Consider the following 22,135-nt stretch of genomic DNA (forward strand, 5'->3'; position numbering starts at 1 on the left):
ATTAATCCGTTGAACGTTACGCGACTATCCGGTAGAAGTAGACGAAAATCTTTCAAACTAACCATCGTTGATCTGAAATGAAGACAGATTCAGCAACTGAATGGCCTATTTCTCTCTTAAAATGTTTTCAGAAACACATTTCGGTGAATTATTTTTGTAAAATACTAGATCGATGACTCTCAGTAGCCACACCCTATGACGCGACACCACGACAGTCCTGTCGCAAAAGTGGATCTGTACTACACACACACACACTTTTTTTTTTTATTCTTTTACTATAGGTATTATTATTTATTATTATTATTCTTTTTTTTTTTTCTTTTACTTTATGTTTTTTATTCTTTATGAAAACATGTTCTGTCACGAAATGAGTTGTGTACTACAAGTTCAATCTCTTTGTTTTGACAAATTGTAACAAAAATATTCTGCAATAAAAAAAATAAATAAAAAAAAACACCCACACCCACCCACCCCCCTACACACACACAAAAAAAATTAATTAATTAATCTCCTCCTCCTGCGGGCAACCTGTCGCCGATGCACCCTCACCATCTCCATTTCCATCTCAGCAAAGATGCTGTACAGCACACAAATGAGTAGCACATCCATTGGAAGGACTAGTCCTACCAAGGAAGGATCCTTGACATTGAGAAACAGCTTCTATCTCTCTCTCTCTCTCTCTCTCTCTCTCTCTCTCTCTCTCTCTCTCTCTCTCTCTCTCTCTTACTTGGCACAAAACCTCCCGTCGCGTTGTTGATGTTGGGAGCAAATTACTCCTGCGCACATAAAAGGTAATGTAACAAACAGGTCTTACTACATGTCACTGTGCTGCGCCGCGTCTGTTATCTACTTTATAATACAAGGAAATGGCCGTTTCGTTTACCATAACGTTATTCGTGTTGCTAGGCCACGTAAGCCTTAAGCATAAGCATAGATATTAAGTGTTAGCACAACCGGACTAAAGTTAATCTAAAAACGTCCGTTCAGGTATAAATATTGTTCTTAACGGCTTTATAAACCGTAAATATGACGGTTTGTGTGTGTGTTACAGACAGTTGCTGGACAACATCTAGGCTATTAGCTACATAATAAACGCCAAATGAAAGTGACTGATACAACAGTTGCTAGAGTTTTTTTGTAGAAGTAACGTTAGCCTAAAAGCCCTGAAAACCTCGGGTTTTTTCAGTTATTCTGGTTAATTAGACTCTGTGGTTGAAGGTGGGCCGGAAGTTTGAAATTAATTAACCTTAACCCAAGTATGAGTCTTAAGTAACCCTTTTTCTACCACTGATGAAATAAGCACAATAATAAGGTTAAGATATCACAGTCATGTCGGTCTGTAGCTTTTAATTGGACAAACCAGTTTGATAAAAGCAGTGTGGATGTCAATTTGTGTTTTAACTGTGAGAAATAGTAGACAAAATGTCAATCATGCACAGCAGGCACGGCGTTATGGGTGGGCCTGACGGGCCAAGGCCCACCCACTTTTCAACAGGCCCACCCAAAACATTTCCTCAAAAAACACAAATTAATTAATATATTCCGTGGCGGTTTCTCTAGGAGGCCAAAGGAAGCCTGGCCTCCCCATGAAAATATAAAACATAATTTAAAATATGAAATAAATTTTATTTTTAAATAAAATAAAAATATATTAAAATATATTTCCATCCATCCATCTTCGTCCGCTTATCCGGTGTCGGGTCGCGGGGGGAGCAGCTCCAGTATTTGAATATTTTAAATTATGTTTTATATTTTGAATCGTAGGAATTATAACTTTCCCTAAACAAAACATTCCATTATGATTTTCTTCTATTGCTGGTAGAGCGAAACAGCGCCCCTCTGTCACTGCGTGCGTGGTGCAGTCAATTCTGTGCTCTGTCTAGTGGCCAGTAAAATGTAACTATGGTAACAGTACGCTACTACGCAGCGGTGCCGACTGGCGTCAGCTGAGCTAACAGTCAGTTAACAGCAAGTTTACACGGTGGATGGTGATCTTGAGTTTCTTGTTAAAAATTACTTCACTATAACTTGCTTTTGAGCTATCGCTACAACTGAAGCGAGCGAGGCGCGCCGTGCACCTCTGACGCTCATTCATGAGTGGTGAAGATAGTTGTGGAAACTTTCCCGGCTGGTCAACAGTACAGAAGTTAGCTAGCCATGGCACAAAAGCGCATTTTGGATTTCTTTACGGATTAACCACAAGCTAAAAAGCGTAAAGGACCGGAGGCAGAAAACTCAGCAACTGTAACTGAATGAAGTAGTGACCCTGCTAGCAACAGACAACGAAGGAGCTAATCTTGTAAACCAAGCTAGCAGCACCAGGGTAGCCGCAGAGGGAACATCAACGCCAACTCAGTGCTGCCAGCCTCGGGCTCACACTTTTCCTGCTAGACGTTTTGGAGATGAGGATTTCTTTTTAGTGTTATGACTGCAACACAAGGCAAAAATGCTGGTTTATTATTATGCTGCCGCTGTGCAGTAAATTGGCATGATTTATCAACTGTTCAGTAACAGTTCAACTGGAAGTTTATACGAATTATTGGAGATAATTGAGTTTTTGTTACACTTGTGTAAAGCCTACTTAGCCTACGTATTGGAAAACCAGAATGAGGTCACACCGATTTTTAATTATCCTACCGTATTGCTATAAAATTATTTGGCCCACAGGCCTAATATCTTTATGCCTTTAATTTGCTATTTCTGTGCTACAAAAACATAAGGCTGCATTTCTTTATTTCAGTGTTTATGTCAGGGCTGACTGGCTTCACTAGGATTTGATTTAATATAATTCAGTGACGTGTTTTATACCCTTGTGTTTTGTGGCTCAGTGTTTGAGCTTCTAGTAGGCATTTTCTGTACCATTGTCGTAGCTTTGTGCCGATATCCTGCGTTACTCGTGCCTGGTTTGTTCTGTCTTGGACTTTATTCTTGTTTTTGTTTTTTCGCTTGTGGAGCGTGTACCTGTGTTCCAGTTTTATTACCGAAGCCTTAGTACTGTTTTGACACCACGAAGTGCCTTTGTTTTAATAAATAGAGATATTTTGTCTTCATCTTGACAGTATGGGTATTAAATAAATGTATCTTGGTTGAATAGCGATAACTAAAAAAAATCTATTATTTCCCGGTGTTTCGGGATCAGTAGCCCACGGCAGACTAATTACCGCTACATAAATAAAAAGGGAATGATATGTGAGCGGTTTCTTGGTTTCTTTGACGTTAACCTTGAACGAGATGCTGAAGCCATAACTGCTGTGGTGATGCGGGCACTTGCCAACTACAATCCTGAAACAAAGCTCATTTGTCAGACATACGATGGGTACATACTAAGCTCACATACGATACGATACATACTAAGCTCACTGGCTTCCTCGGTCAAATTTGCCACGCACCGCCACTGAATGTATTATAATTTGGTGAAGAATTATTAAAAATCGGCAAATAATCTCATAATTTGTGCTAAAATTGTCTAAATGTTTAGTTAAAAAACAATAAAAAAAAACTGGTCATGTCTAATTTTATGTTTCTGCGCAAGTTCAGCAGACAGTGAGGTTCGGATCGGATGTAGCTTGTCGGTATGCTAGGCTAGCTCCCAGTGATCTGAGAGTGTGAAAATCATTTCCAGTAAAGGACAAGGTTGCAACAGCCGTTGTTTAGGTACCTTAAACGTGCACGAACGTTCTCAGAGTCATCGCTGCAACCAGGAGATGAAGGAGAGCTGAGATCCACAACGCCTAGCACATCTTTGTCTCGGACACCGCAGGATGCTAGCGCGGTTAGCGCGACCAGCGCCGGTGCTATAGTGCCTTTGCCTCTGCCTCGCGAGTGGATGATATAGCCCCTATGGATATAGCCCTGTGGATCGGTCTTCCATGGATGAGCCCGCAACTCAACCAGTGCTAAAGTATCCGGTCACTTCTTCTGCTTTAGGGAGTTTAATTGTGTAGGACCGCCAGAGGATAACAGTAAGGTATGTGGCTACTCTGCCTGTATTGTATTATGTCGTTATATGAGATATATGGATTAAAATAATCAATTCATAACCTGCTACAGAGCTGCAGGCGCAGTTGTATTTCTATAACAGCTTGTTACTGTTGTCAAGTTGTTGTTCCCTCATGGTTTTCTCTTGTTATGGCCAATAATTATCAGTGTTTCCTCTAGGATTTTTTTTTTAGCAGTGGGGGCAGATCTGTCGGACCGGCGCCCCGCCGGCAAATGTTTTATGTATTAAACTGAACGGACACTTCGCAGCAACACAAACAAATATATTTATTCACCTTTATTCACACACAATGAGGCATATTTTCATTTCGTTTTGATTGAACTGTATTTTTGAGGAACTGTAGGTCTACAAAATGAATTTTACAAGAAATTCTTCACAGGGAAACCAAAACCCAAAGTAGGCTATATATAGTAAGAAACCATTCATAATGAAACTAATTGCATATTTGCCTCAGTGGCAAAGTTTTCAGCCTTGCTGTGTGCATCTGATTTATCTTTTGGAAAAATAACTCCAAGGCTCGGTTATAGGGGAATTTAGAAAGAGGTTGCCCATTAATGCTGAGTAGCATACCTGCTGCTAGATGGTCCCCCTGTGGCCTGGACGTTTTGAAGTTTATATGTGTAATAACTTTGCTAAATAAAAAAATACAATCGTGCATACCTGACTTTTCATAAAAGAGTCTGTATTTTCATTTTAAATTGTTTTTAGGCTATATACATTACACAAAAGGCAAAGAAAATACAATCACTCTTACCTATTTTGGCCATTTTCACGGTTTTGTTTTTAATCTTTTGCATGGTTGAAGATGCATCTTGGTTGCTTAGTAATAATCATAGTCTCTGTCAGAGAAACGTAACTAGCGGTCTCGAGTAACAAGTGTGGGCATTAAGGGCATTAAAGGTCCCATGACATGGTGCTCTTTGGATGCTTTTATATAGACCTTAGTCAGGGCTTGACATTAACTTTTTGAGGCACTTGTCCTTCGGACAAGTACATTTACGTTTCACTTGTCCATGCATAAAAGTCACTTGTCCGGGTAAAGATTCATCATTTTATAAAAAAAATTGTGTTTTGCTAATGCAGAATTTGAACAAACCATTGAAAGCATCCAAACACTATCAACATTAATACAATTCTGTTGAAACAGTAGAAACAAATGTGTCCCAACAATAGATTTCCCCTTCACCAAGAAAAAAGGATCTCCAGACTCCATAATACAAAGTAATATGTTGCACACCGGTGTGCAGAAGTTAATATATTGAGATTCTAATTCAATATTTTAAAGTTTGTCATTACTTTCAGATTCCTAGTCAATATTCTAAGTTACTTAGTCAATATATTGAGATACTAAGTCGATACTTTGAGATATTGAGACAATATATTGAGATTGTAAGTCAATATTTTGAGTTAAATCAATATAGTGAGATATTAAGTCAATATATTTAGATACTAAGTCAATATTTTGAGATACTGAACAATATAGTGAGATATTAAGTCAATATTGAGATACTAAGTCAATATTTTGAGATTCTAAGTCAATATTTGACATTTTCTCATTACTTTGAGATTCTTAGTTTATATTCTGAGATACTAAATCATTATTTTGACCAGAGGTAGTGGTGACTTGAACTTCTACTATATCTAAAATAATTTTGTAGACATAACAATGGAATTTGTTGGTGTTAACTTTTTTTATACAATTTCACAAATTTCTACCCGGCAGAGGCTGATTTACCGAAAGGATCCTTTTAAAAAGGTGTAGCTACTTTACAGTTGATTATTACCTGATATTTAATCTGCATATTTTTTTTATTATTTTTGTTCAAAAAGGAGCAAAAAAAAAACGACATTATAGAAGGGCTTGTTTATTGCTAAGGAAAAATTAAATGATTTATTAAAAATGTAACCACAATAACTTATAAAAATAACTTATTTCACCAGAAAGTTCCTGTTAAACGACAAAAACAACCACTGGATAGGAAAAAGGGAATTTTACAACAACTTTGAATGCAGCACGACGCTGGCGGGGCGAATTTCAAGTGAACACAACATCTGTGTTTTTCCGACAACAGCAGCGGCACACTGTCATATGTTCCTCTCCAGTGAAATACAGACACACTTTTACACCGTTTAGCTGCTAGCTAACAATAGGCTAACGTTACTTGCTGTTGAGTGTAGCGTTAACTAGTGAAACATGCGGCGATGTTTAGGTTGCCTCTAACGTCCGTTTTTGGAGCATCCGAGAGAAGCGCAGGCATTTCAGTGGCACCGCGTTGCAATTCGGTCCGGTAGATAAACAGTCGTTAAGGCACCGGTGCCGTATTAGCACCGGGTCTCTCCTTTTCTGTCAACGATGTGACGAGGAGGTAACGTTAAGGCGGAGTTAGCAAGCTAACATTAGCTAACTAACACCGGCAGGTTCGCCGTGCTTTCATGCTGCATCGCTTACAGAGAACGAGCTGAACAGCGGGCTGGGTCTAACGTTAGCGGTCCGCTGACCGGGATTGCGGGGAAAGAAATTATCGTTTCAAATCGGTAACATAGACATAATGAGTGGCACATGACGTGAACTAAAATGGCATTTTAGTTTGTTTGAGTTTTAACTTGTCCAGTGGGACAAGTAAATTTGTCTTCCACTTGCCCTACAAAAAATCCACTTGTCCCGGACAAGCGGACAAGCCTTAATGTCGAGCCCTGCCTTAGTGGTCCCCTAATACTGTATCTGAAGTCTCTTTTATATAGGCCTTAGTGGTCCCCTAATACTGTATCTGAAGTCTCTTTTATATAGACCTTAGTGGTCCCCTAATACTGTATCTGAAGTCTCTTTTATATAGGCCTTAGTGGTCCCCTAATACTGTATCTGAAGTCTCTTTTATATAGACCTTAGTGGTCCCCTAATACTGTATCTGAAGTCTCTTTTATATAGACCTTAGTGGTCCCCTAATACTTTATCTGAAGTCTCTTTTATATAGACCTTAGTGGTCCCCTAATACTGTATCTGAAGTCTCTTTTATATAGACCTTAGTGGTCCCCTAATACTGTATCTGAAGTCTCTTTCCCGAAATTCAGCTTTGGTGCAGAATTACAGCCACTAGAGCCAGTCCCACAATGAGCTTTCCTTATGATGTGCCATTTCTGTGTCTGAAGCTATTGAGGAAGAGAGTGGGAGGGGCAAGGTGGAGGGTGGGGGTGTGGCCTTGACCAACTGCCGCTTTTCTCGTTTGAAAGCCATGATGTCTCTCTCTCTCTCTCTCATGGGGGGGCCAAATTCTCTGGGCGGGCAAAGCAGAGAAAGGGGAGGTAACCTTGCTCCTTATGACCTCATAACAAGCAGATTCCAAAACGGCTCATCTGAGCTTTCCTTTTCTCAAAGGCAGAGCAGGATACCCAGGGCTCGGTTTACACCTATCACCATTTCTAGCCACTGGGGGACAATAGACAGGCTGGGGGAATGCATATTAATTTTAAAAAACCTCATAAAGTGAAATTTTCATGCCATGGGACCTTTAAGGTGGTAGCCTAAGTGGGCAGAAGAGAGATCGAGAAAGAGGAAGCAGACATGTTGTAGATGCAACCGGAGCAGAGTTAGTGGTTATTCATTTTATAACGTCGGCCCTGGAGGTAACAAGTCTCCGCTGGTTTTCTGATCACGGTCGGAAACGAAGCGATCAGGAGAGGTAAACACATTGAACATTTTAACAGCTTATTAACGTGCGCTTGTTGCCCCGTGTGCGCTCATCTGTTGACATTTCCGAATGCCTTCCTACAGTTGCTCCATAAAAAAGGGCTTTCCACACAAACAAACGTAGCCTACATGTGTCATTAGTATGAGGAAAAAAATTTGATTTTAACTAAGTCGGGCTCGGACACAAATTTCTTAATGCCTGTCGGGCTCGGGCCGGGTTCGGTCACGGCTCTGTCGGACACGGGCCGGCTCGGACAGAAAAATTCGGCCCGATCCGGACTCTAGTGGGCATCACCGATGGGCCGAAGGCAAAGCCAGAGTCGGTAACGCAGCGGTGCACAGTCCGAGCAGCGCTGCGCACCGGAGCAGACACCAAAACGGAGGCAGTGCCAGTTAGGTTAGGTTATAAATGTTCAAATAACATAGCCTACTTTTAATTGTTATTTGGCTGTAAATTATGTTGAATGAATTTCCCCCAATATGTTTCATGAATGTATGAAATAATCACGGTTTAGCCTACTATGCCATGATATGATATCAAGGGCGTTGTATTCAATCAACAGCCACGTGCAATTTAGCTAGCAGGTGAAGGTGAAACTAAAAATGTGTAAGAACTATAGACTAATACAGGCTTAAATGGACTGACAATATTAGTTATACGACTTACAGTTCTCAAGGATGCACACATACCATCTCAACCGGGTCCTCCGGACAGCCTGTCTCTTTTATCTTTCTGCCTTTTCTCAGAGTGGCACGTGTGCCCACTCGCGTTGTGAAGCGCGTGTCCGCGCTATTCTGCAACTCTCTAACAATCACGGCTGATAGACGGCTTTTTTTTCTGATACCGTGGCGGGAGAAATCTAACCATGGCGGACTGCCACTTGCCAATCAACATAGAGGAAACACTATTGGAGGACTAAAAATGACAGAAGGAAAAATAAATTAATAAATAAATAAATGCAGAAACATAGTGAAAATAAATACATTTTGGTAACATAAATGGCTATTTCTGTATTTTTACATGTATTTATTTATTTATGCATTTCTATATGTATTTATTTATGTATTTATACATTTATTTATTTATTTCTACATTTATTTATTTCTACATTTATTTATTTATGTATTTCCACATTTCTATATTTATTTATTTCTGTATTTCCACATTTCTTTTTCCCTGCGCCTGTATGCTAATTGAGTGGGGGGTGCCACATCATTCTGAAGAAGGATTGGTTAGAGCGATGTGATCGAATCTACTACTACTTCCTTGATTTCACTGGTACAAGGAAGCCTACTGGTAATGCTGATGTGCAGGTTGAACCATGAGACCAATAAAACATAGTTGTTTTGGGGCAGAGGGGCGGGGTGGAAGACCTACTTTGACGGCAGCAGAAGTCTGCAGAATGGGGCATGCTACTGCTCCAATTGGGACAACTTTAGTTGACTAATATATTAAGCTCTTTTGTCATGTGTTTAAGTCTGTTGCAAATTGTGGCTGTTTACAGCATAGTGTATATTAATGATAAACAACTAGATTTTCAAAACTGGAGGAATATATAACCGCCGTAAACGATATTTTGAGATAAAATAACCTCGGCATCTATCTATCACTGACCGAAAGTGACGTAACGCGAGGGAGTCTGGTCAAGTTCATCCTCATTCTGGATCAGCTGGAGAGTCTTAAGGGACTTATTTGTGCAACCTGATTAGTAAGGAATTACAGTAGTCCAGCCTGGAAGTAACAAATGCATGGACTAGTTTTTCAGCATCGTTTTGAGACATGATGTGCCTAATTTTGGCAATGTTACCAAGATGGAAAAAGGCTGTTCTTGAGATTTGTTTTAAGTGGGCGTTAAAGGATATATCCTGATCAAAAATAACTCCTAAATTTCTGACAGTAGTGCTGGAGGCCAGGGCAATACCATCCAGAGTAATTATATCTTTGGATAGTGAGGTTTGGAGGTGTTTGAGTTTAACATCAGAAAATTGTATTGATTTTATATCTTTAATGCATACTTGAAGTTTAGCTAACTGACAGGTTTTGTCTGGCTTGATTGATAAGTATAATTGGGTGTCATCCGCATAACAGTGAAAGTTAATTGAGTGTTTCCTAATAATATTGCCTAGAGGAAGCATATATAAGGAGAATGGAATTGGTCCAAGCACTGAGCCTTGTGGAACGCCATGGCTAACTTTAGGGTACCTGGAGGATTTATTCTTAACATTAACAAATTGAGATCGATCAGAGAAATAGGACTTAAACCAGCTTAGTACGATTCCTTTAAAGGGGTGATAGAATGATTATATAGGGTATTTCACACTGTTCCTTAAGGTCTTTTAATAGGATATGTATCATTGGTTGGGCTAAAAATTGCCCGAATGCTATTTTATGGGCCCTTAACTACCCTGTGAATATGGCCCTATTTGTAACAAGAGCTTTTCTTCCAAATATGATATGCTCATGAATATTTAGATGAGCTGCACGCTGATTGGTTTGAGCGAACTACATAGAAACACATTGGAGATGAGACAGCAGGTCTCATATTTCAGACACGACAATGTTTCGTTACTAAATTCACTTCTGAGACTTTTTTATGCGAGAAATCAACTATATAAAGCTCAAATATGGGCCGTTTTACAAAAATGTATGGCTAATTGCAAATTTGGTAAGACGTGTCGGATTTCAGGAGGTCCACACACTCTGACGAGAAAGCGGCAGCCCCGCTTGCGCTCCATACCCAGGAGAAAGTGTGTGTATTATGAGTCCAAGGTTTTACCTTCAAATGCTTTATTTTGTTAAATCTCACAATATCACAAAAAACATTTTTTTTTTTATTTTAGTTTCCCTAAATTATTTTTGCTGTTCAACTAATAGATTATCATTGAATTGGTTCCCCTCTAAATTATCCAATAATCCAATTTTGAAGGCAGGATTTTTAATTTTAATCTGTAGTGGTTTTTAAGTAAAAGCTTTGAATAATTCCTTTTAATTTAGATTTTTGTATGCAATGTCACAAAACTTTGATAGATTTCTCAATGGAATTGTTTGGAGATTATTCATCATGAGTGTTATCAAATCCTTGTAGGATTAGGATTAATTTATAATTAGCTTAGCTAACAAAGCATGTTGGGTGTGTTTGTGCGAAGGTGTACTTTCTACAATGAAGCCTGAGGAGGAAGACGAGGGCGTCCCGCCCTCCATCACTGCTCTGTCTGAGGAACGTGACAGCCAGATCCAACCTGAGAGGTAAGATGAGGATCTCCAACGGTCCAAAAAGCCTCAGTTCTGTGATGAAGAAGAGGATGTTACTCATTCAGACGCTTTCAAATCTGTTTCTTGGATTCAAAGCATTTAGCTTCTAGTCAAACACTTAATTACATTTTGAGTGGTTTTCTAAGTTTTGACTGACCTTTGTTGAATTTGGTTTGCTATGTATGGCAATGTGTAAAACACACCAGCAACTTTCTTCATTGAGGTTTTTGTCAATGCTCCGTTAGTTACAGGGCGAAGCAGGAACGAGCAGATTCTCCTGCACCAACCTGTGTGTCCATGAAGAGCGACTTGTCCATGGGTTTCCCTATGAATTTCAGACTGCAAGATCCAATTTCTAAGTAAGTCAACAGAACGTTTTGAGTACAAATCCTCTAAGAAGGTGTATAACTATATTATATAACTTAACTGTAACATGCATTACAGTGTTCTCACTACACCACCTTTATATTTTCTATAATCCTTAGTTTCCGCCAGTCTTTCTTAGGCCCTGTCCACACGAACACAGGTATTTTCACAACCGCTATATGGTTAGGCCGTTCGTCCACACGCAAACGCAGTATCAGGTCACTGAAACTGAACCTTTTTGAAAACTCCTGCCAGGGTGAAGATTTTTCGAAACTCCGGTTGCATTGGTGTCGATTGAAAATGGTGATTTTGGCTTGTGACGTCGGAGTGCGCACTGTTATCTCCTTTGTTTGACATCAGATTGTGCGCCGCTATCACCTTTGTTTACACGAGGCGAACCTCTGCAATGGCGGACGTAGCTAAGATATCGCTGCTAATAACTGTGCTAACAGGGCTTGTTGCATATATACAGATACATGCACACAGTTCTCCCATTATATTGCAGAACAGAGGTGTCAGAATTCAATACTCTGCAGGTCACTGCGTATGACTACACTCCCACAACACAGAACTCGCCGCCATCGTCGCCGGTTTCGGACGAGACGGACGAGACCTGGTCAGACCTCTACGGGAACTTCAGGCTTCTGATTGGCCAACATAGCTTAACGGTTAGGGTTATATCGCCACCTGCTGGTTTGACATGCTCTTGAGGAAAAACGGTTTATAAAAATACCCATGTACATGTGGACTAGGCCTTAATCATGAAGGTCTGTAGTGCAGTGCTTTATTGGCTACCCACCAACTTTTGGACCATTTTCAAAAAGTTACTTAACGGAGAAGGTGTTTGTACAGCCCGGGAGTTCGTGATATGGTCACGTTATAGAATCTCTTGAGTCGTGGACAGGACACGATAATGTCGGGTTTTTTTTGTGTGGTGATTACGAATTTTAAAGCAATGTATTTCAATGGGAAGCATATTTCGTGATCACAGAACGATGACGGTAGCGAGTAGTATTGTTAAGGGCGAAAGTCCGCGCAGGAAGGTTGGTCGGGGTGGTGAATGGGTCAAACAACACAGGACTTTCACCCCGGAGACCGGGATTCCTTTCCTTGTTATTCTCTTCCTAACTACAACCGTCCCGTTGTTGTGGCGTTTCATTTCCCTGTTGCTGTGTGCCCCTGCGCCTGGGGATGCACCCGGGGATCGCATCCCACATGTGGCGGTCTGTCCTGTTGTTGTAGCCGGCGTGTGGCGCCTCATTTCCCCCTTTGTTGTGTCCCCCAGAGCAGGTTCGAAAATCGTGACCTGTACACCTTCAAAATTCGTGACGTGTACACGAAATAAACGTCAAAAGCGTGACCTGTAAATGTATCAATAAATCAAAATAACGTGACTATTTCACGACCTGGCGTGAGAACGGGTTGGTTTGTACTTAGAGGAGTTGGAGAGGAGTCTCAGGTTCTCAGACCAGTGACGTTCAGATGTTCGAAGGTTAATGCAAATACTTCAGGAGCAATGATGGCAAAAGCATGATCACCTTGAGATGAGAACTGACCACCTGGGAGAGGGAGAATGACACGCAGAAAAGGGCCGCAGGTCGGAGTTGAACCGGCGGCCGCTGCGGCGAGGAGTAAACGTCTATATATGGGCGCCCACTCTACCAGGTGAGCTAACCAGGCGCCCAAATTAGTGCACATTTTTAAAAAGTTTATTTTAATCGGCATTTTCTGAAACAGAAATGTTTTTACTGTCTGACTGAAATTTGGTCTGCTATGTGAGGTAAGTTATAACACATCTTAATTTACATTTAAGCTCCTGAAGAAATACTCTGCTTCAGAGGATGCTCTTCTGAGGCTGCTGCCAGTAATGAAAGTCTCCACTAAAGCTCTGTAGGTTAAAAACTAACTAGCTCCTAATACTTCCACCTGTCTTTTGTCAATGCTCCGTTTCTTTCAGGACGGAGCAGGAAAGAGCAGATTCTCCTGCACCAACCTGTGTGTCCGTGAAGAGCGACACGTCCATGGGTTTCCCTATGAATTTCAGACTGCAAGATCCAATTTCAAAGTAAGTTGATTTTAAATTTTTCTGCTTAGTTTTTTAATAATCACAGCTCTATCTCATCTGGTAACTTTGTTTCTGTAGATAAAGTTTCTTTCTTCTTCGTCCTCAAACGTACCAGATGTATCTCAGGTCAGGTTCTCACTAAACCTTTTCATTATTTTTCATTTGAATCTATACTTTCTGTCTTCCTTTCTTATTTTCTTTTGGACTGAGTACTAATCCCTCAGATATGAGAATCCTATCAATCTTCACATTTCAATCTTTGAAAGAAAGCAGAAGTACGTAGTTATGTACGTTTCTCACATAACTATAAAACTTCCAATATCTTGTCAAACCCCAAGTTGCAAGTGTGCAAGTTGGAAAGTTTCTCCTTCACAAGCTCTGTGTTCAAGGCATTGGCGTATGTTTCTACTTACACTGTTCAACAATCAGTTACACATACAAACGGTCAAGTTCATATCGCTAATGGACCATGTTTTCTCCACAGAGTTCAACAGGAGACGTCAGAGGTTGGTCATCAAACAGACTGGGACTCTATATTTATGGTGTGTACTGTACAAGCCCACCTTTAACTTGTATTTAACAGAGAAAGAAACAATAAACAAGACATTGTGGTTTGCTTAGCAGATACATTAGTTTACACAGTAGAGCTACTTATTAACAAACGGCACCTAGATACAGGCACCGCTGCACACTTTTCTATCTCTGATCGAGAAAGCATTACATGCCAAGGCCCATTTGTACTTTGTACAAGCGGCTGAAATGGGTTTCCTCAGGAGGGTGGCTGGCGTCTCCCTTAGAGATAGGGTGAGAAGCTCAGTCATCCGTGAGGAGCTCGGAGTAGAGCCGCTGCTCCTTTGCGTCGAAAGGAGCCAGTTGAGGTGGTTCGGGCATCTGGTAAGGATGCCCCCTGGGCGCCTCCCTAGGGAGGTGTTCCAGGCACGTCCAGCTGGGAGGAGGCCTCGGGGAAGACCCAGGACTAGGTGGAGGGATTATATCTCCAACCTGGCCTGGGAACGCCTCGGGATCCCCCAGTCGGAGCTGGTTAATGTTGCTCGGGAAAGGGAAGTTTGGGGTCCCCTGCTGGAGCTGCTCCCCCCGCGACCCGACACCGGATAAGCGGACGAAGATGGATGGATGGATGGACAAGTTGGTGAAAAGAAATGGAGGTTAGCAAGGATAAACAAGTATCCATCACATAGGCTAAGTGGCCAAGGGAATTAACGCTAGGGTAGACCTTCATCACCTCCTGTTGGACAGTTACATCGCTAGCAAGGATTCTGAAAGAGTCAGGTTAGAGAGGTTAAGTACAGTTTTTGAGCTGAAGGGTAAATAACTCTTGGTGAGACAGAAACACATTTTTCAAAATTAAGGTATTACTGTTTTATTCCAGCTTCTTGAGGAGAACATTGTTGCTTTTGTGAAGAACGAGCTTAAAAAGATTCAGAGGGTTCTGAGTCCAGATTACCCAGAAATCTTAGAGAGCCAAGGTGAGGACGAGGAGGTGGTTGATGGTGAGGAAGAGCAGAGGAGGAGGAGCAGCAGAGAGGCATTTCTGAATATCACACTGCACTTCCTGAGGAGAATGAAGCAAGAGGAGCTGGCTGACTCTCTGCAGAACAGTAAGAGACTTTAAATAAATGTTAAAGCGTAGATTTACGCATCTAAAATTTTATATACGCTGCGCACATCTGCATCAGATCTGTACATTCTTTTTGGCTGCATACACTGTCTGTCGGTCGAGGTTATATCAAGAGCCCATGTTTGCCCTTAGACAATGTCCCGAGTATCTCCAACACTTGTATGGGCATAACACTCCTAATTGAATCACTGTAAGCAATTCTGTCTTCCTGTAAACCTTTCATTATTTTTAAAGACTCAATTAAACTCGGAGGGGTATACATCATGTTTTACGGTAGACTCTTTTTTTTTTGACGGTCCATATGGCATATGGTTAAAATTCCAGAAGTCCAACTTCCACACGTGTTTTTAAATAGCAATTTATTAGCCTACATTTAAACAGCAATAAAACACAAAAAACACAAGAACTATTATCCAAGTTCCAGGTAAAACAATTACGAAACTAAAAATCTTAAGTAAAGCACCGCAACATAAGAACAGTCTTATAACAATAAAATCAGAACTGAAATTTCACCGTTGGCACTAGTTTGACATTAGAGATGACACCGTGCTAGGCTCCAGTTCTGGCATGACACCTGTGCCACTCCCGAGCCAGCATTTCCCTCTCTTGCGCGGACCTAAAAACCTCCTCCTCCCAATCAGTCCAAAGCTCCTGTGCTAGCCAACGCATTCTCACTCCCAACATACTGATGCTTGGTCAGGACCCTTTGGCATCACTTTTTAATGCTCTGGGTCGGGACCCCTTGGTGTCACCTTCAATGTGCAGGGTAAAACCAGTTAGGGTTGGCAAAAGATTGTGGGTAGTGCTTAAACTTACATTCAAGTCACATGGGACAAGAACGGGACACGAACCCAAGTCTCCTGGGTGAAAGTCCTGTGATGTTTTTCCCATCCAACACCCCAACCTGCCTTCTTAAGTGAATTTTCAGGCTTTCACACTACTCCCTACAGTTGTTGCACTGCCCCGTGCGTCCAATACAGATGGTAAAAGGTGCATTGTGCGTTGGTATCTGACACTGAGGGACACCGACCAAGCGTCGGTATGTGACGAGTTGGGAGTGACGGCTTGTGCTAGTTGCAGGGCTGCAGTCAAGACCAACTCAATCAAGTCCAAAGCAAGACCAAGCCCAAAGGCATTGAAGACCAAGACAAGACTGAGTCCAGAGCAAATTGAGTCCTGTTCATAATAGACAATAGTGTCTTTCCTGTGCTAATATAGTGATTAAGTAATTAGGATGGATCTATAAAAAAGAATGATCTATCTTAAAACATCAAACTAATCAATGCATAGAATTTGCATAGAATTTAGGCCACGTTCTGTACAACTGATCCCAAATCAGCAACCAGGGACAACTTGACCAGTTCTCAAAAGCTGAGTCCAAGACAATACTGTGTCCAACAAAACATGAGAGCAAGACAAGTTCCAGACTTCTAATAAGTGGACCTGAGTTTGGACTCGTTACTATAGCCCTGGCTAGCGCTCTAAACACCAACACTCTACCGGTGTTCAAAGCTCCCAGTCCTAGCAGCACGGCTAAGTTAAAGACCTTACTGCACGAGAGCTTGATATTGCAATTATTGTTTCAGAATCTTGAAATAGACCTGTTCCATCTAATGTAATCCAATGCATTATTTGTCATATTTTCTTGTAGAATGTCTTGCTGCAGTGTGCCGACGTAAACTCAAATCAAATCAGAAGAAGAGGTTCCAGTGTGTGTTTGAGGGGATTGCTAAAGCAGGAAACCCATCCTTTCTGAATCAGATGTTCACAGAGCTGTACATCTACGAGGGAGAGACTGCACAGGTCAATGATGAACATGAGTTCCGACAAATTGAAACAACATTCAGGAAACCAGACAAACCAGAAACAACAATCGGATGTGAAGACATCTTTAAACCTTCACCTGGAAGACGTGAACCGATCAGAACAGTGATGACAAAGGGAGTGGCTGGCATTGGGAAAACAGTCTTAACACAGAAGTTCACTCTGGACTGGGCTGAAGGCAAAGCCAACCAGGACATAGTGTTCACATTTCCATTCACTTTCAGAGAGCTGAATGTGATGAAAGAGAAGAAGTACAGCTTGGTGGAACTTGTTCATCACTTCTTTAGCGAAACCAAAGAAGCAGGAATCTGCAGGTTTGAAGAGTTTCCGGTTGTCTTCATCTTTGACGGTCTGGATGAGTGTCGACTTCCTCTGGACTTCCACAACACTGAGATTCTGACTGATGTTACAGAGTCCACCTCAGTGGGTGTGCTGCTGACAAACCTCATCAAGGGGAAACTGCTTCCCTCTGCTCGCCTCTGGATAACCACTCGACCTGCAGCAGCCAACCAGATCCCTTCAGAGTATGTTGACACGGTGACAGAAGTCAGAGGGTTCACTGACCCACAGAAGGAGGAGTACTTCAAGAAGAGATTCAGAGAAGAGGAACAGGCCAGCAGAATCATCCACCACATCAAGAAATCCCGAAGCCTCCACATCATGTGCCACATCCCAGTCTTCTGCTGGATCACTGCTACAGTTCTGGAGAAGGTGTTAAAAACCAGAGAGGGAGGAGAGCTGCCCAAGACCCTGACAGAGCTGTTCATCCACTTCCTGGTGGTGCAGTCCAAACTGAAGAACATCAAGTATGATGGAGGAGCTGAGACAGATCCACATTGGACTCCAGAGAGCAGGAAGATGATTGTGTCTCTAGGAAAACTGGCTTTTGATCAGCTGCAGAAAGGCAACCTAATCTTCTATGAAGCCGACTTGACAGAGTGTGGCATCAATATCACAGCAGCCTCGGTGTACTCTGGAGTGTTCACACAGATCTTTAAAGAGGAAGGAGGACTGTACCAGGAGAAGGTGTACTGCTTTGTCCATCTGAGCGTTCAAGAGTTTCTGGCTGCTCTTTATGTCCATCTGACATTCTTTAACTCTGGTGTCAACCTGCTGTCAGAAGAAAAGTCAACTTCCCTGTGGTCTAAATGGTTCAGAATCCGACCTGAAGTCCTCTACGAAAGTGCTGTGGACAAGGCCTTACAGTGTCCAAATGGATACCTGGACCTGTTCCTCCGCTTCTTCCTGGGTCTTTCACTGTCAACCAATCAGTCTCTCCTACGAGGCCTGGTGACACAGACAGGAAGCAGCTCACAGACCAATCAAGAAACAGTTGAGTACATCAAGAAGAAGATCGGTGAGAATCTGTCTCCAGAGAGAATCATCAATCTGTTCCACTGTCTGAATGAACTGAATGATCATTCTCTGGTGGAGAACATCCAACAATGCCTGAGTTCAGGAAGTCTGTCCACATACAAACTTGATTCTGCTCAGTTATCAGCTCTGGTCTTCATCTTGCTGTCTTCTGAAGAAAATCTGGACGTGTTTGACCTGAAGAAATACTCTGCTTCAGAGGATGCTCTTCTGAGGCTGCTGCCAGTAATGAAAGTCTCCACTAAAGCTCTGTAGGTTAAAAACTAACTACATACATTACATGTATTAACATTAAAAAAGTCTTAGTTTTTTTTGTTACTAATTCTTCTTCAGGCTGAGTTGCTGCAATCTGTCCGAGAAAAGCTGTAAAGCTCTGTCATCAGTTCTGAGCTCCCAGTCCTCCCGTCTGGAAGAACTGGACCTGAGTCACAACGACCTCCAGGATTCAGGAGTGAAGTTGCTCTGCGATGGACTGAAGAGTCCACATTGTCGACTCAAAGTTCTCAGGTCAGGATTCATCAGTTTGTTTAATAAGATGACCATAGTATTCACAGCAGATTTGTTATAGGATATGTAATACATATTTCTACATAATAACTTGCTCTTCTAGTTCGTGGGAACGTTAATGGACTTATTAAAAACAAAAATATTTATTTACACAAAAGAGTCATGACCAGAGTTGTTGTAGTTAGAGTAGAGTTCAAGGTTTAAGGGGGAGCAGGGACAAGCAGGCCCAGCAACATTAAACACGTGTAAAAATATTGCAGTGTTAGTTAGAAAGAGTCAGTCAAATTGTGGTTTGGACTTGAAAATGTGGCTTTTGGTGCTAAGCCTTGTTTTTCAAAAAACTCTTGTTTACAAAAGGATTCGGTAGGGGGCCTGGGCGTGTGCCCATCCAATCTACATGTGTTTTATAAATCTGGAGAAAGCCTATGACTGGGTCTCCCTGGGATCTGGAGCAGGTGTAAGACCGGGTACCCCTAAAAATACTGTGGGTGATGCTGCAGGAGTATGGGGTGAGTGGTCCTTTCCTACCAATCCCTGTACGTCCAAAGTGAGTGCTCTGTCCGGGTTCTCTACAGTAAATTGGACTCGTTTCAGGTGAGGGTTGCCTTGTCAATCCTTTTTGTGATATTCATAGACAGGATATCAGGGTGTAGTGGTGGTGAGGAGGGGAGCAGTTCGGTGGGCTGGTGATCTCATTGCTGCTTTTTGCAGATGATGTGGTCCTGATGGCATTATTGGTCCGTGACCTTCAGCACTCAATGGATCGATTCGCAGCCGAGTGTAAAGCGTCTGGGATGAGGATTAGCACCCCAAATCTGAGGCCATGGTTCTTAGCAGGAAACCGATTGATTGCCTACTCCAGGTAGGTAGGGAATGAGTCCTTACCTCAAATAAAGGAGTTTAAGTACCTCTGGGTTCTTCGACAGTAAGTGAACAATTAAGCAGGAAATTGGCTGCAGAATCGGAGCAGCAGGGACGGTATTGCATTCGCTTTACCCTATCGAGCCGTGAGGCAAAGCTCTTGATCTACCAGTCAATTTCTCATTCCTACGCTCACCTATGGCCATGGAGGCTGGGTCATGACTGAAAGAATTAGATCCCAGAAACAAGCAGACAAAATGGTGTTTTCTCAGCAGAGTGGCTGGCGTCATGCGTGAGGAACTCTGAGTAGAGTCGCTGCTCCTTTGTGTCAAAATTTCAGGCATCTGGTAAGGATGCCCCTTGGGTGCTTTCCTAGGGAGAGATTCCAGGCACGTCCAGCTGGGAGGAGGCCTCGGGGAAGACCCAGGGCTAGGTGGAGAAATTATATCTCCACCCTGGCCTGGGAACACCTCGGGATCCCGTAGTCAGAGCTGGTTAATGTGGCTGTCGAAAGGGATGTTTGGGGGTGGAGCTGCTGCCCCTGCGTCCCGAATCCGGATATGACGATGGATAGATGGAATTACGAAAGCACTTCCCATAAAAAGTAAAATGTGTCTGTGTGTGTGTGTGCGTGTGTGTGTGTGTGCGTAGACTGTCAGGCTGTCTGATAACGAAGAAAGGCTGTGCTTCTCTGGCCTCTGCTCTGAAATCCAACCCCTCCCATCTGAAAGCGCTGGACTTGAGCTACAATCATCCAGGACACTCTGGAGTGAAGCTGCTTTCTGCTGGACTGGAGGATCCAAGCTGGAGACTGGAAACTCTCAGGTATGGTGAGACAAGGATGTAGGTTGAGTTTGTTTGAGTCAGGAGGTCACAATAAGAAAAAAAAGTTGTCTAGTTATTAAGTGCTAATCTGACTTTTGCACCAGGGTGGAATATGGTGGACCACAGTCTATGACAGCTGGTCTGAGAAAGTGTAAGTATGTTTTTTTAATAATGAGAAGAGGTAGTGCACAATTTCTTCTGCTATTCTGAGTCTGTCTGAAACTGCTACCACTACTCCTCTCACACTGTTTTTTTAATCTTTCACTGTCACTCCCCTTCTGTAAAAAAACAAACACTGGGCCCCTCAAACCCCCCAAAGCTATGTACCTGTATCCGTCTTTTCTGTATTTCTGAGATACTTCAACAAACCATTTGTCACAAAGTGCTTGGATATGGTCCGGAATCAAAGCAGGCCAGTCTACACAGACAGCCCTCCTTGTGGCACAGAGGTGCTTTGATCTAAATGCTAACATCACCATGCTAATATGCTCACAGTGACAATGCTTTCAATATTATATAAACAATATTTTAACTGTTATCTCCATTAGACGCCTGTAAACTCACACTGGACCCAAACACCGCAAACCGAAAGCTCATATTGTCTGACAACAACAGGAAGGTGACAGCGAGGAGAGAAACACAGTCATATCCTGATGATCCACAGAGATTTGACTACTGGAAACAGCTGCTGTGTACCGTTGGTCTGACAGGTCGCTGTTACTGGGAGGTCGAGTGGGAAGGCCATGTTTATATAGCAGTGGCTTACAAAGGAATCAAAAGGAGAGGACAGAGTGACGACTGCTGTCTTGGAAGGAATGATCAGTCGTGGAGTCTGTGCTGCTCCAAAGATGGCTACTCAATCCTGCACACTAACAAGAGAGTGTCCATCGATATCCCCCCTTTGAGCAGAGTGGGAGTGTACCTAGACTGGCATGCTGGCACTCTGTCTTTCTACAGAATCTCCTCTGATAAACTGACCCACATCCACACCTTTCATACCACATTCACCGAGCCGGTCTATCCTGCCTTCAGGATTAAGATGTGTGAGTTAAACTCGTCAGTGTCTTTATGTTAGATACAGTAAAACAAAGTCTCCTTTTCCAATTCTGAGTGGGTTTTGGAGTTTAATGTGACAAACCCAGCCTCCCTGCCACTAGACACTAAATCAATGTTGCCCTTTAGCAGCCTACCCTTGTTTTCTCCTCATTTGCGACAAATGGGGGCTCATCCAGGATGTCACAACCTGGCTCAAAGGCTGTGACAAAAAACGGGAAGAACATGAGAGTAGGCTGCGAAGGGATAACATTTTTTTTAATCAACCAAAATCAGTAATTGACAGCTTAAGTAATATTAATAATTCAGAAAAAAACATGCAGCCGGTGCATGCATGCTCAGGAGAGTCAACTGCTGACAAAAGGAACTAGAAATGGCACCCAATTAAATCCCGGACGAGCCCCAATTTGTCCCAACCCGACTCTTGCTGTACTGTTTAGTTCAAAAACATCCAAAACACCGTACAAAAACATAGCGGACCAGATGCAAGCTTTTATTTTGAAAAGTCGAAGCTCATACCGCGGACAGCACCAAGCCGGGAGGACATGAGACGGGAGGTCTCCAGACTGCAGCCATACCCGACTCAAATATCCTTTCGGTCCCGTGTATTTATTTTTATATATATATATATATATATATATATATATATATATATATATATATATATATATATATATATATAT

The 22,135-nt window shown here is 42.1% G+C and overlaps 1 protein-coding gene across 5 annotated transcripts; it reads left to right on the forward strand.

The window, feature by feature from the left end:
* The first annotated feature begins 708 nt into the window (after positions 1-708).
* On the forward strand, positions 709-21,931 carry LOC114556949 (NLR family CARD domain-containing protein 3). Of its 5 annotated transcripts, none has more exons than XM_028580106.1 (11): positions 709-791; positions 10,833-10,932; positions 11,184-11,297; positions 13,262-13,369; positions 13,854-13,911; positions 14,760-14,988; positions 16,660-18,457; positions 18,540-18,713; positions 20,226-20,399; positions 20,504-20,550; positions 20,948-21,931. In XM_028580106.1, the coding sequence occupies exons 2-11, from the start codon at positions 10,847-10,849 to the stop codon at positions 21,472-21,474; spliced, it is 3,315 nt and encodes a 1,104-aa protein (XP_028435907.1). In that variant the 5' UTR covers positions 709-791; positions 10,833-10,846; the 3' UTR covers positions 21,475-21,931. The 5 variants fall into 5 exon arrangements, with proteins under 5 accessions (XP_028435907.1, XP_028435908.1, XP_028435910.1 ...); XM_028580107.1 differs by lacking the exon at positions 709-791 and adding an exon at positions 3,938-3,967; XM_028580109.1 differs by lacking the exons at positions 709-791; positions 10,833-10,932 and adding an exon at positions 12,797-12,969 and having other exon boundaries at positions 11,216-11,297.
* The last annotated feature ends 204 nt before the right edge of the window (positions 21,932-22,135 follow it).

Source organism: Perca flavescens, chromosome 6 (assembly GCF_004354835.1).
Source record: "Perca flavescens isolate YP-PL-M2 chromosome 6, PFLA_1.0, whole genome shotgun sequence".
NCBI classification, from domain to species: domain Eukaryota; kingdom Metazoa; phylum Chordata; class Actinopteri; order Perciformes; family Percidae; genus Perca; species Perca flavescens.